Below are 14037 nucleotides of genomic sequence, written 5' to 3' on the forward strand. Positions count from 1 at the left end.
TTCCCTTGCTTCATTCAAGCATGATCCTTGAATCATGTTGCCTTTCTTTCAAGCATGAGTACAAAAATACATATCTCTTGGTGATTGGACTATGGATGACGTATAGTAAAACTAAACATCCATCGTGTGGACCAGAGTTTCTCTTTCTTTTATAAAGCAAATGCATATTTTATTTCTCTGAATAAATATGAATAATTGAATAATGTCACAAACCCAATAATCCAACTGAAAACTTTTTACAAAAACTTTAAGTTAGTTATTTGACTGGATCTTAAATTTTTTTTTTTTTTACTAATTTACTTGTTAAATATTTAAATATATGTTTTATTTAAAGTGCATTATTTTTAAGTTGTTGTTTGATTAATTTTCCACAGGTATAACATTGTCAAATGCAATCGTAAATGCTGGTTTGACTTCCTTTAAAAAAATAGAAGAGACAGATGCAAGGGAACTTGAATTGGTAGTTATATTCACTTATTCCTAATTCCATCTAAATTCTGAGGCCTACCTTTATTTCTATTAAAAGTTATTTTCCTTCTCATAGTTATAAGTATTTCAACTTACTTTTGGGTGATAAGCATTATTAAAGCTATTTATTCTAAAAAATATTTTACTAAAAGAATTTCAAGTGTTGTGGTAAGAATATAATGATGTAAATATTTTTAGATTTTAAACAGACATCCCCCCTTTGGAACCCAGATAAAAGAAACTGTGATGTATCTACCAAAATATGAACTTAAAGTGGAACAGGTAAATATTTTCTGTTTCTTAGATATTTTATTGTCTTTTCAGAAATAAAACTACCTATAAATAGGCTTCAGCTGAGTATGAGAAGTAAGGTTATTTTTAACACTTTTTATACTTGTCCTTTTTTAAAGATTACAAGATATAGTGATACGACAGCAGAAATATTAGTGACTGTTATATTAAGAAATTTTGAACAGCTACAAACTAAAAGAACAGCATCGGATTCTCACTATGTTACCTTAATCATAGGTGATGCAGATAATCAAGTAGTTTATCTGCACAAGATTACGTAAGTGTGAAATTTCTGATGTTTGATCTTATTTCTAAGCATATACTGTAAAAGAAAAATTCTACTGGAAAAAAAATAACAAGATCATTGTGGGATCAACTAAATTACATTTTCCTGACACAATAATGGGATGGTTTCTCTATTTTTCTATTAAAGAAGATATTAACATTGGGTCTGTTGTTTTAAATTGTTATATTTAGTACTCAAATGAACAAAGTATAAAATCTATCACCATGATCTGAAACAAGTGAGTAGATTACCTCTAGGAGGTCTTTCTTATTTCATTGCTTTTCTCCAGTCATCCATGACCCTACTACTGTTTGGATGCAGTCTTTCTCCTACTGACCTCAAAATATACCTTCTACTTCCAAATTAAAATCTAACAAATTACTATAGCTCCATTGTAGGATCCAAGCAAACAAAGCAAATGTATAGAGGAGGTACCCTCCCTTATATCTAGTTCTGTAGCATGCCATTCTATAATTTTTACTTCAGCATTTTTCCAGGTACTATTATTTTCTCCCAGGATGTCATAAGCAATCTCTAAGGATATCAGTTGCAGCTATAACTAATATTTTTTAGCACGTAGTAGGTTCCAAATATTGAATTATTTAATATTTGTATGAGACAGGTGCTGTCCGTATTCTGTAGAGGAGGAAATTGAGACAAAAAGAGTTTAATGAGTTTGATTTATGATTAATCAAACCTTAATCATGGTCATATAGCTAGTTAATAGCAAAGTCTAGATTTGAACCCAATCCAGAGCCTAGACTCCCAACCATATTACTGTACTTGTAAGTTCAGGAATGGCAGTGATTCTGAAATGGGAATCTCCTAATTGTTCCAGTATACTGAAAGATACCTCCCCAAAAAGTCGCATGCAAGGTTTCTGAAGGGACTGCAGTGACCAGGATATCCCTTTCACTGGTAACTGCTCTCCTGCAGCTAACCATGACCCACTTATAGAGAATATGCTGTTGTACAAATCTTTGTTCTCTGTGACTAATAAGTCTATGACTACATGAGACTAAAATAAGTTCAGTCATAAAAATGGTTGCTGGCTTGTGATGTTATTAGATACAAACCATTTTATATAAATTTAAAAATACTATTGAAGTTGTTCTCATAATACATGTAACTTACGTATAGCCAGTTTAAAATGGTAGTGATTTAGGGGCAAGCTCATGTGTTATTGATACAAAGTATATATTCTTATTGGGACTAAAATGGTAAATGCAACTTGGAAACAGCTGTAATTTAAAAAATTAGGGATTGGATGGGGTGGCTCACACCTGTAATCTCAGCACTTCGAGAGGCTGAGGCAGGAGGATCACTTAAAGCCCAGAGTTTCAGACCAGCCTGGGCAACAAAGTGAGACCCTATTTCTACAAAAATAAATAAATAAATAATCTGAGCATAGTGCCAATGTGCCTGTGGTCCCAGCTACTCAGGAGACCGAGGCAGGAAGACTGCCTGAGCCTAGGAGTTTGTGGCTGCAGTGAGGTATGATTGTACCACTGCACTCCAGCCCAGGCAACAGAGTAAGATTCTGTCTCAAAGAAAATTAATTAATTTTTTAAAAATCATGGTCAAGAGAGTTCCATTGATACTTTATTCTCCCTCCTTAAAAGTTGGGGAAAGCAGTTTTCAGTAATTGATTTCAGTTTACTACTAGAGAGTATCTTTCTTAAGAACAATCAGCCCTTCAAGATTAATATGTATTTCATTCAGTGTTTGGATCACTATTTAAACTATACTATTTTTCAGGGATTCTGTTTTGCTAAAAGCTGGAAGTTGGGCTAAAAAGATTGCTGTGAAAAGAGCTCTTAAATCTGAAGATCTTAGCATAAATCTGATAAGTTCTGAATTTGGTAAGTTAATTGAAGTAATGAAGACATGAATATAAATAATATAATTGCATTTAAAAATTACATCCTTTATGCTGGTACAGAAAAACAGTATAAATAGTATTATGCAAAAATAATATATTTAGATAATATGAATAAACTTCAAAGGAAGTTTCATGTATTTAGATATGTAAAACATAGCATGGACCAGATGACATAATTAAAAGTTTATCTTTTCATTTATAGATATTTTATTTTCCTAGATAGTTAAATTGCAGTTATTGTTGGAAGATTTTTATTTTTATAATGATAAATATATAATTTTTTAGTTTTCATATTTTTTAACCTTTCAACATATTTTAACTTTCTGGACTTCTTAGCTCTAGAAGTTATAAAAATATAAGAGAGATTAAAAAGAAATAAGTGTTCTCATATGTGGATTTATATGACTTAAATAAACATTTGTGTACTTTTTTTTCATTTTCCAGTTGGGCTTGATATTCAGCAGAAACTTACAGTCTTTTACTTAGAACCCAAGAGGTTTGGAAATCAAATCACTATGCAAAGAAAATCTGAAACACAGATTTCCCATTCTAAACATTCAGACATATCTACAATAGCAGGACCTAATAAAGGTAAATAGCTCTATTAATTCCTATTTTATATTAAAGCAAAGATATGGCTAGGAAGGAGTATCAGTGTTATAGTACTGCAACACTCAGATTGAGGATACTCTGGAATAAGAAGCTTCATAGTAATTTCATTAATAGTATATAGTAGAGATTCTTCAAGTTAGTATTTGTCAAATTGGGGTAATAGTTGGGGGACAAATTTTTTTATTCATCTTTTGGTATATGTATTAGTCCATTTTCATGCTGCTGATAAAGACATACCTGAGACTGGGAAGAAAAAGAGGTTTAATTGGACTTACAGTTGCACATGGCTGGGGAGGCCTCAGAATCATGGCAGGAGGTGAAGGGCACATCTTGCATGGTGGTGGCGAGAGAAAAATGAGGAAGAAGCAAAAGCAGAAACCCCGATAAGCCCATCAGATCTCATGAGACTTACTCACTATCACAAGAATAGCGCCAAAAAGACCAGCCCCCATGATTTGGTTACCTCCCCCTGGGTCCCTCCCACAACACATGGGAATTCTGGGAGATACAATTCAAGTTGGGATTTTGGTGGAGACACAGCCAAACCATATCATTCCACCCCTAGCCCCTCCAAATCTCATGTCCTCACATTTCAAAACCAATCACACCTTCCCAACAGTCCCCCAAAGCCTTAACTCATTTCAGCATTAACCCAAAAGTCCACAGTTCAAAGTCTCATCTGAGACAAGGCAAGTCCCTTCTGCCTATGAGCCTGTAAAATCAAAAGCAAGCTAGTTACTTCCTAGATATAATGGGGGTACAGATATTGGGTAAATACAGTCATTCCAAATGGGAGAAATTGGCCAAAACAAAGGGCTTACAGGCCCCATGCATGTTTGAAATCCAGTGGAGCAGTCAAACTTTAAAGCTCCAAAATGATCTCCTTTGACTCCAGGTCTCACATCCAGGTCACGTGGATGCAAGAGGTGGGTTCCCATGGTCTTGGGAAGATCCACCCCTGTGGCTTTGCAGGGCACAGCCTCCCTACTGGCTGCTTTCACGGGTTGGTGTTGTGTCTGCAGCTTTTCCAAGTGCACAGTTCAGGCTGTCGGTGGATCTACCATTCGGGGGTCTGGAGGATGGTGGCCCTCTTATCACAGCTCCACTAGGCAGCACCCCACTAGGGACTCTGTGTGGGGGCTCTGACCCCACATTTCCCTTCTACATTGCCTTACCAGAGGTTCTCCATGAGGGCTTTGCTCCTGCAGCAAACTTTTGCCTGGGCATCCAGGCATTTCCATACATCTTCTGAAATCCAGGTGGAGGTTCCCAAACCTCGATTCTTGACTTCTGTGTACCCACAGGCTCAATACCATGTGGAAGCTGCCAAGGCTTGGGGCTTCCACAAGCCTTGAAGCCACAGCTGGAGCTGTATGTTGACCCCTTTCAGCCATGGCTGGAGCAGCTGGGACATAGGACACCAAATCCCTAGGCTGCACACAGCACAGGGACCTGGGCCCAGCCCATGAAAGCACTTTTTCCTCCTGGGCCTCCAGGCCTGTGATAGAAGGGGCTGCCGTAAACATCTGTGACATGGCCTGGAGACATTTTCCCCATGGTCTTGAGGTTTAACATTAGGCTTCTTGCTACTTATGCAAATTTCTGCAGCCAGCATGAATTTCTCCCCAGCAAATGGGTTTTTCTTTTCTATTGCATAGTCAGGCTGCAAATTTTCTGAACTTTTTTTTTTTTTTGAGATGGAGTCTCACTCTGTCGCCCAGGCTGGAGTGCAGTGGCACGATCTCGGCTTGCTGCAACCTCTGCCTCCCGGGTTCAAGCAATTCTCCTGTCTCTGCCTCCTGAGTAGCTGGGACTACAGGCACCCACCAGCATGCCCGGCTAATTTTTGTATTTTTAGTAGAGACAGGGTTTCACCATATTGGTCAGGCTGGTCTCAAACTCCTGGTCTCAGGTGATCCACCTGCCTTGGCCTCCCAAAGTGCTGGGATAAATTTTCTGAACTTTTATGCCCTGTTCCCCTTTTACAACTGAATGCCTTTAAGAGTACCATATCACCTGTTGAATGCTTTGCTGCTTAGAAATGTTTTCCACCAGATGCCCTAAATCATCTCTCTCAAGTTAAAAGTTCCACAAATCTCTTGGGCAGGGGCAAAATGCCACCAGTCTCTGCTAAAACATAACAAGAGTCACCTTTGCTCCAGTTCCCAACAAGTTCCTCATCTTCATCTGAGACCACCTCAACCTGGACCTTATTGTCCATATTGCTATCAGCATTTTGGGCAAAGCCATTCCACAATTCTCTAGGAAGTTCCAAACTTTCCTATATTTTCCTGTCTTCCTCTGAGCTCTCCAAACTGTTCCAACCTTTGCCTGTTACCCAGTTTCAAAGTCGCTTCCACATATTTGGGTATCTTTTCAGCAATGTCCCCACTCTACTGGTACCAATTTACTATATTAATCTGTTTTCACACTGCTGATAAAGACATACCTGATACTGGGAAGGAAAAGAGGTTTAATTGTACTTAACAGTTTCACATGGCTGGGGAGGCCTCAGAATCACATGGTGGGAGTTAAAAGGCACTTCTTACATGGCGGCGGCAAGAGAAAAATGAGGAAGAAGCAAAAGCAGAAACCCTTGATAAACCCGTCAGATCTCTTGAGACTTATTCACTATCAGGAGAATAGCAAGAGAAAGACCAGCCTCCATGATTCAATTACCTCCCCCTCAGTCCCTTCCACAACACATGGGAATTCTGGGAGATACAATTCAAGTTGAGATTTTGGTGGGGACACAGCCAAACCATGTCAGTATACGTTTTTCCTTTTCCATACTTATGCCATTGTTATAGCCATTGTCAGGGGAGATCAAGTGATGTACAAGAATCAACAGATTTGTTAAGGCAAATCAGAGTGAAAATGAATTATTATTTTTTATTATGGGAATTTTTCAAACATATACAAAAGTAGATAGAAGTGTAAGATGAATTTTCATTTACTCATTATCCACTTTAAACAGTGATCAATTCATGGCTGCTACTGTTTCATCTATACCTCTCTAGTTTTTTTTTCATCCATATTTTGAAGAAAATTTTAGATATCGTATTATTTCCTCTGTAAATGTTTCATTATATCTCTATCTAAATGGTAAAGATTTTTTTAAACTACATTACTTTTACACATAAAAACTAATATTATCCAATATTAAGTCAGGGTTCAAATTGTCTCATAAATATTGTAGATGTATTATCATCTTCATACCATCTAGATATACCAGATTAACTCCTGAGTCCTTTTGAGTATTTCTAGTAGATTTGACAGCTTCTTTGCTATGCAGAGTAATATGCTGTTCTAGGCTTATCTCGTATATCTCCAGCTTCAGTCCCAAACATAATAAACCCTTTGTCCAAGAAGCCTTTTTTTTTTAATGATAGTAGTTTTCAGAGATCACAATCTGTGTCCTAGAGGAGCTCGTTGCCATTGAGTGATTATGATCTCTTAGATTTTTTCATGCATAGAGTTAAGTATTATGTGATTATTTTTTGTCTTAAAAGACATCATGAATTCATACTTATCAAATTCAGAGATGCAGAATTTATCCTTAAACTCAATTATCTATATATGCCTTCTATCATGCTGAGAAACTTGGTTCTCAATGGCTCAAAAATAATAGAGTATCACTAATTTTCTATCCTTTATATACATTACACACACAATAAACAGTCTGAGAATAGCAGCATCAGACTATCACTCTTAATATGATCATTAAAATTTGAGAATTATTTTGCAGATATTTTTGTTCTTAGACTGTATCTTACTATCTTAGACTGTATCTCAATAGTAAAATTAATGTGTTTAAAAATCACTTGGAATAGATCCTCTGTATGTGGCCATGCCACTCTGGATACATATACTTTCATTTGTTTCATTTTATTCTATATTTTTAGGACTAGCTTTCAAAAATTAATTTTGTTTTATAATAATGTAAAACATTTACATGGCTCTGTAACTAAATCTACAAAACAAGCACTAAATATATAAACACTTGCAGCATAGGCAGTCTACCTTGCAGCTCTTTCTTATTCAGTTGGTCCTGTTTTCACCCTTTTGACCCCATAAGGGGAGCAGTTAACAGACACTGGGGAATTTGAGAGCAGCAGCATGATTAGTCATGCTCTCTGAATAGTATTGGCAATTATGATAAATAGTAACTGCAGTGAGTAGTGACAGGAAGAACACATTTAGAACTATTCTGTGAGCTCATGAGCCTTCATCTTCTTCCTTTTGAAGAACACAAAAGAGCTTCCATTTCTGGGTAGGATATAGTTTTGTGGTAGGCCAGTGCTTCCACAGCTACAACTATGAAAACCTTCATACCTTTTAAAATTATAATTTTTAGGGCATCAGAGATTTGTGGAAGCAATAAGGACTAAAGGAACTAAATTCTTAATAAAAAGGCTAGGTAGACCATGCCCTGTAAAGGGGTTTACATGATCAGCCACTCACCATGTTTGCCTGACAGAGGGAAAGGGAAACTTCTTCTGGTGAAATGTAATCTGGAAACCACAGACACAGTGTCTGTCATACGATAAAAAAATTGTGAGGCCCACAAAGAGACAAGACCATATGACTGATAATCAACTGTGTCAAGAAACAAGCCAGACATGGTGACACACACTGGTAGTCCTAGATATTCAGGAGGCTAAGGCAGGAGGATTTCTTGAGCCCAGGAGTTTGAGGCTGTAGTGCACTGTGATCATTTCTGTGAATTTACCACTGCACTCCAGCCTGGACCACATAGCAAGACCACATCTCTTTAAAAAAAGTATAAAATAATTATGAATATTTTAAAGAAAATATAGAAAAAATAGGTAAATGCATGAAAAGATGGAAAGTTTTACCAGATAATTAAAATCTATAAAGAGATTTAAATGGACTTTCTAGAATTAAAAATGCGGTATCTGAAATGAAGAGCTAGTTGGGTAGGCTTAACATTAGATTCAATATAACCAAATATAGGATTTGTGGGCTTTGAGACATATCAGTAGAAAATATCTAAATTGAAGCCCAGAGATAAGAGAATGGAAACAACACAAAGGAATATAATACTCAAAAAAAGGTCTAACATATGCATAATTAAAGTCCCAGAAGCAGAGTAGAGAGAGAATGGGACAAAATTAACATTCAAAGAGACAATGGCAGAGTCCATTTCAAAATAATAAAAGACACCAACCAACAGATTTAGAATTTTGGTAAACCCCAAACAGAGGCAAATACAGGGAAAACCACACCTGGACATATTGTAGCAAAACTGCTGAAAATGTTAAAATTAGACACATCATTTATGCATTACCTTCAAAATAACAACAGTGAAACTGACAGCTAACTTCTCAACAATAATGATGGAAAACAGAAGACAATGGAATGTCATATTCAAAATGCTACCAACCTAGGTTTCTGCCCAGTGGAAAATATCCTTCATGATGAAAGTGAAAAAAGAAAGAAGAGAAAGAAGAGAAAGAAAGAGGAAGAAAGAGAAAGAAAATAACTAAATAACTTTATCACTACTAGTATATTTATCAGCCTGAATTAAAATGAATACTAAGGCCAGGCTTAGTGGCTCATGCCTATAATCCCAGCACTTTGGGAGGCCAAGATGGGCGGATCGCTTGAGCCCAGGAGTTCAAGACCAGCCTAGGCAATGTGGTGAAACCCTGTCTCTACAAAAAGATAAAAAAAATTAGCAAGTGTGGTGATGTGCACCAGTGGTCCCAGCTACTTGGGAGGCTGAGGTGGGAGGATCATTTGACCCTGGGAAGTTGAGGCTGCAGTGAGCTGAGATCACACTACTGCACTCCAGCCTGGGTAACAGAGCGAGACCCTGTCTCAAAATAAAAAATAAAATAAAATAAATACTAAAGGGATTTCCTTAGAGGAAAATGATCACAGATGAAAACATGGACATGCGGGGGGGGAATGAAGAAGAGTAGAAAGGATAACTGTATGACTAAATATAAGTAGACTATGTAAAACAATAATTGAAATGACTTACAGAGTTTAAAATATATGTGGAAATAAAATGCAAAGCAAAAAAATACAAGCTTGCATCTCAAGAGTATACCATATCAAACATAATAATGTAACAAGAGAAAAACAGAAATCAGCGATACATAGGATGTAAATATACAACAGAGAAAAATCAACAAAGCTGAGATTTGGTTCTTAGAAAAGATAAATAAAATTAAGAACCCTCTATGAATGAAGACTGATCAAGAGAAAGAAAGAAAACACAAGTAACAATATCAAGAATGAAGAAGAGGATATTACATTGTATATCAAAAAGTTACTGAAGATATTCAAAAGCACAAAAACAAGACATTAACAATTTTATAATGATAAATTTGACATAGTTTGGGTTAAAATGAGAATATTTATTGAGAAGCAAAGCTTACCAAAACTGACAGAAGAAAATAAAATCTGAGTAGTCTGATACTAGTAATGAAATTGAAGCAATTGTTAGTAAAAATTTTTCCACAAAGAAAACTTGAGGCATGGATGACTTCACTGTTAATTTTTCTTAATTAAGAAGAAATAATATCAAACTTACCTAAACTTTTCCAGAGAATAGAAAAAAAGAGAATATTTTCTAATGTTTTGTTTTTTTAATGAGGCCAGTGTGTCAAAACCTGACAAGGACATTAAAAAGAAAGGGAAATTATTTAGCAACATATCTCATGAACATAGATCCAAAAGTCTTTAATGAAATATTCACAAGCTGAATTTGGCCATATTTTTTAAAAGCACAATTAAGTATGGTTTATTGCATGTATGCAAGAGAGGCTTACCATTCAAAAGTAGATCAATATAATTCACTATGTTAACAGAGAAAAAGGAGAAAATGATTTGAACTTCTTGATAGGTGTCAAAAAAGTTTGACAAAATTCAGTACTCATTTATGATTTAAAAAAACTCTTAGCAAACTAGAAATAGAAGGGAACTTCTTTTGTTTTGTTTTGTTTTTGTTTTTGAGACAAGAGTTTCACCCTTGTTGCCCAGGCTAGAGTGCAATGGTGCAATCTCGGCTCACCATAATCTCCACCTCCCAGGTTCAAGCTATTCTCCTGTCTCAGCCTCCTGAGTGCTGGGATTACAGGCATGCACCACCACGCCCAGCTAATTTTGTATTTTTAGTAGAGATGGGATTTCTCCGTGTTGGTCAGGCTGGTCTTGAACTCCCAACCTCAGGTAATCTGCCTGCCTTGGCCTCCCAAAGTGCTGGGATTACAGGGTGAGCCACCACGCCTGGCCTGGAACTTCTTAAATATAAAGAATATCTACAAAAACTATAGCAAATGTCATACTCGATAGTAAAATATTAAACACTTTCCTATTGAGTTGGAGAATGTTACAAGAATGGTCTGTGTTATTATTTCTATTTGACATTGTGCTGGAAGTCTTAGTAATATAATAATACTTTAAAAAAGCAAAAAGGGGGCTGGGTGCAGTGGCTCATACCTATAATCCCAGAACTTTGGGAGGCCGAGGTAGGAGGATCACTTGAGTCCAGGAGTTCAAGACAAGCCTAGGCAACAGTGTGAAACTCCATCTTTGCAAAAATAGAAAAAAGTAGCCAGGTGTGGTGGTGCTTGCCTGTAGACCCAGCTCCTCTGGAGGCTGAAATGGGAAGATCACTTGAGTCCAGGTGTTCGAAGTTACAGTGAGCTATGATTACACCACTCCACTCCAGCCTGGGCAACAGAGTGAGACCTTGTCTCAAAAAAAAGGAAAAAAAGAAATAAATAAATTGTCATTATTTCTAAGCAACATGATTATTTATAGAGAAAATCCAAAAGACTCTATAGACATGCTGTTGGAATTAATATGTTTAGAAATATCACTGAATGCAGTCAATATAAAAAACAATTGTACAATAGCATCAAAAAGAATAAAATACTTAGGAATAAATTGAACAAAAAAGTGTAAGAAGTGAACACTGAAAACTACAAAACACCATTGAAATAAATTAAAGAAGTTCTAAATAAATTGAAAAATATTTTATGTTCGTGGATTGAAAGTCAATATTGTTAAGATGGCAGCACTTCTCATATTAATTCATAAATTCAACAAAGTCCGTATCAAAATCCTAGCTGTAGTTTTTGCAGAAATTCACAGGCTGATCCTAAAATTCACGTGGAAATACAAGGGACCCAGAATAGCTAAGCCAACCTTGAAAAGAAAAAGAAGGAGGTAGAGGACTCACAATTCTTGGTTTCAAAACTTGTTACAAAGCTGCAGTGATTAAGACAAGGTGGTGCTGTCATAATAATAGACATAAAGATCAATGGAATACAACTGAGAGTGTAGAAATAAACCTTTACCTCTCTGCCAGTTTATTTTTGACAAGGATGCCAAAACAATTTGATGGTAAAAGAATTTGAAAATAATTTTTCAAGTAATAGGGCTGGGCAACTGCATAGACACATGCAAAAGGATGAATTTGGACTCCTACCTCATACCATATACAAAAATTAACTCAAAATGAATCAAAGACCTAAAGGTAAAAGTTAAAACTATAAAACTTGCCAGGTGCAGTGGCTAACACCAGTAATCCCAGCACTTTGGGAGGCTGAGGTGGGTGGATCACCTGAGGTCAAGAGTTCAAGACCAGCCTGGCCAACATAGTGAAACCCTGTCTCTACTAAAAATACGAAAAAAAAAAAAAAATTAGCTGGCTGTGGTGATGGGCCCCTGTAATCCCAGCTACTCAGGAGGCTGAGGCAAGAGAATCGCTTGAACCCAGGAGGCGGAGGTTGCAGTGAGCCAAGATCGCTCCATTGCACTCCAGCCTGGGCAACAAGAGCGAAACTCTGTCTCAAAAACAAACAAACAAACAAAAACCTATAAAACTCTTAAAAGAAAACATAGGTGTATATCTTCATTCATTACCTTGTACAAGGCAACAGTTTCTTAGGTATGACATATAAAGCTCAAGCAACCAAAGAAAAAATAGATGAATTGGACTTAAGATGAAAAACTTTTGTGCTTCAGAGGACACTATTCAGAAAGTGAAAAGACAACCCACAGAATGGGAGAAAATACTTGCAAATCATATATATCTGATAACTAACTTGTATTGAGTATATATAAAGAAATCTTACACTTCAACAGTAAAAAGACAAATAGCCCAATTAAAACTAGTCAAGGGGCCGGGCACAGTGGCTCACATCTGTAATCCCAACACTTTGGGAGGCCGAGGCGGGTAGATCACTTGAGGTCAGGAGTTCAAGACCACCCTGGCCAATATGGTGAAACCCCATCTCTACTAAAAATACAAAAATTAGCCAGGCGTGTTGGTGCACGCCTGTAATCCCACCTACTCAGGATTGAGTGGAAGGTGAGGTGGAAGAATTGCTTGAACTCAGGAGGTAGAGGTTGCAGTGAGCCGAGATCATGCCACTGCACTCCAACCTGGGTGACAGAGTGAGACTTTGTCTCAAAAATAAAATAAAAATAAAACTAGTCAAGGGATCTGCATAGACATTTTCCAAAGAAGTGATACAAATGGTCAACACGCATATGAAAAGATGCTCTACATTGTTAGTCAATGCAGAAATGCAAATCAAAACCACAGTAAGATACCACTTCCCACTCAGTAGGGTGGCTTTAGTCAAAATGATGGACAATAACATGTGTTGATAAGGATATGGAGAAACTGGAACCCTCATACACTGCTAGTGGGAATGTAAAATTGTGCACTGCTTTGAAAAAGAGTTGGTATTTCCTCAAGAAATTTAACATAGAATTAACATATGATACAGCAATTGTACTCCTAGGTGTATATCCAAAAGAATTGAAAACATATTCATACAAAAACTTAGACATGAATGTATATAGCTGCATTATTTATAATAGCCCAAACTGGAAACAACCCAAATATCTATCAACTGATGAATAGATAAGCAAAATGTGGTATATCCATACAATGGAATATTATTCAGCCAAAAAGAAAAACTACTGATGCATGCTACAGCATGGATGAGCCTTGAAAACATGCTAGATAGAAGCTAGTCACAGAAGACCAGATATTGTATGGTTCAATTTATATGAAGTGTCTAGAACAGGTAAATCTATAGAGACAGAAAGTAGATTAGTGGTTGTCAGGGGTTGAGGGCAGGAATAAATGAGGAATGACTAATAATAGTTATATGGTGGGTTTTTTGTATGTATGGTGATGACAGTGTTCTGGAATTATATGATGACTGTTGCACAACCTTGGGAATATACTAAAAACCCACTGAATTGTACAGTTTAAAAATGTGAATGGTATGGTATGAATTATAATTTAAGAAATTTAAAAGTCTATTGTATTCCTGTATACCAGCAAAAAGGATAAATTATTATTTTATTTTATTTTATTTTTTTAAATTATACTTTTAGGGTACATGTGCACAACGTGCATGTTTGTTACATATGTATACATGTGCCATGTTGGTGTGCTGCACCCATTAACTCATCATTTAACAGTAGGTATATCTCCTAA

At 36.4% G+C, this 14037-nt stretch overlaps 1 protein-coding gene across 10 annotated transcripts in view; it reads left to right on the forward strand.

The window, feature by feature from the left end:
- HFM1 (helicase for meiosis 1) overlaps positions 1-14037 on the forward strand; it is a 134398-nt gene that overhangs the window by 87302 nt on the left and 33059 nt on the right. For all 10 annotated transcript variants that reach the window (XM_524618.9, XM_063799624.1, XM_063799622.1 and 7 more), the window contains 5 exons: positions 375-460; positions 667-750; positions 879-1036; positions 2804-2907; positions 3372-3518. In XM_524618.9, coding sequence (XP_524618.5) covers positions 375-460; positions 667-750; positions 879-1036; positions 2804-2907; positions 3372-3518 — 579 coding nt within the window. The remainder of the gene's footprint in view (positions 1-374; positions 461-666; positions 751-878; positions 1037-2803; positions 2908-3371; positions 3519-14037) is intronic.

The sequence above is a fragment of the Pan troglodytes genome, chromosome 1, assembly GCF_028858775.2.
Source record: "Pan troglodytes isolate AG18354 chromosome 1, NHGRI_mPanTro3-v2.0_pri, whole genome shotgun sequence".
NCBI lineage: Eukaryota > Metazoa > Chordata > Mammalia > Primates > Hominidae > Pan > Pan troglodytes.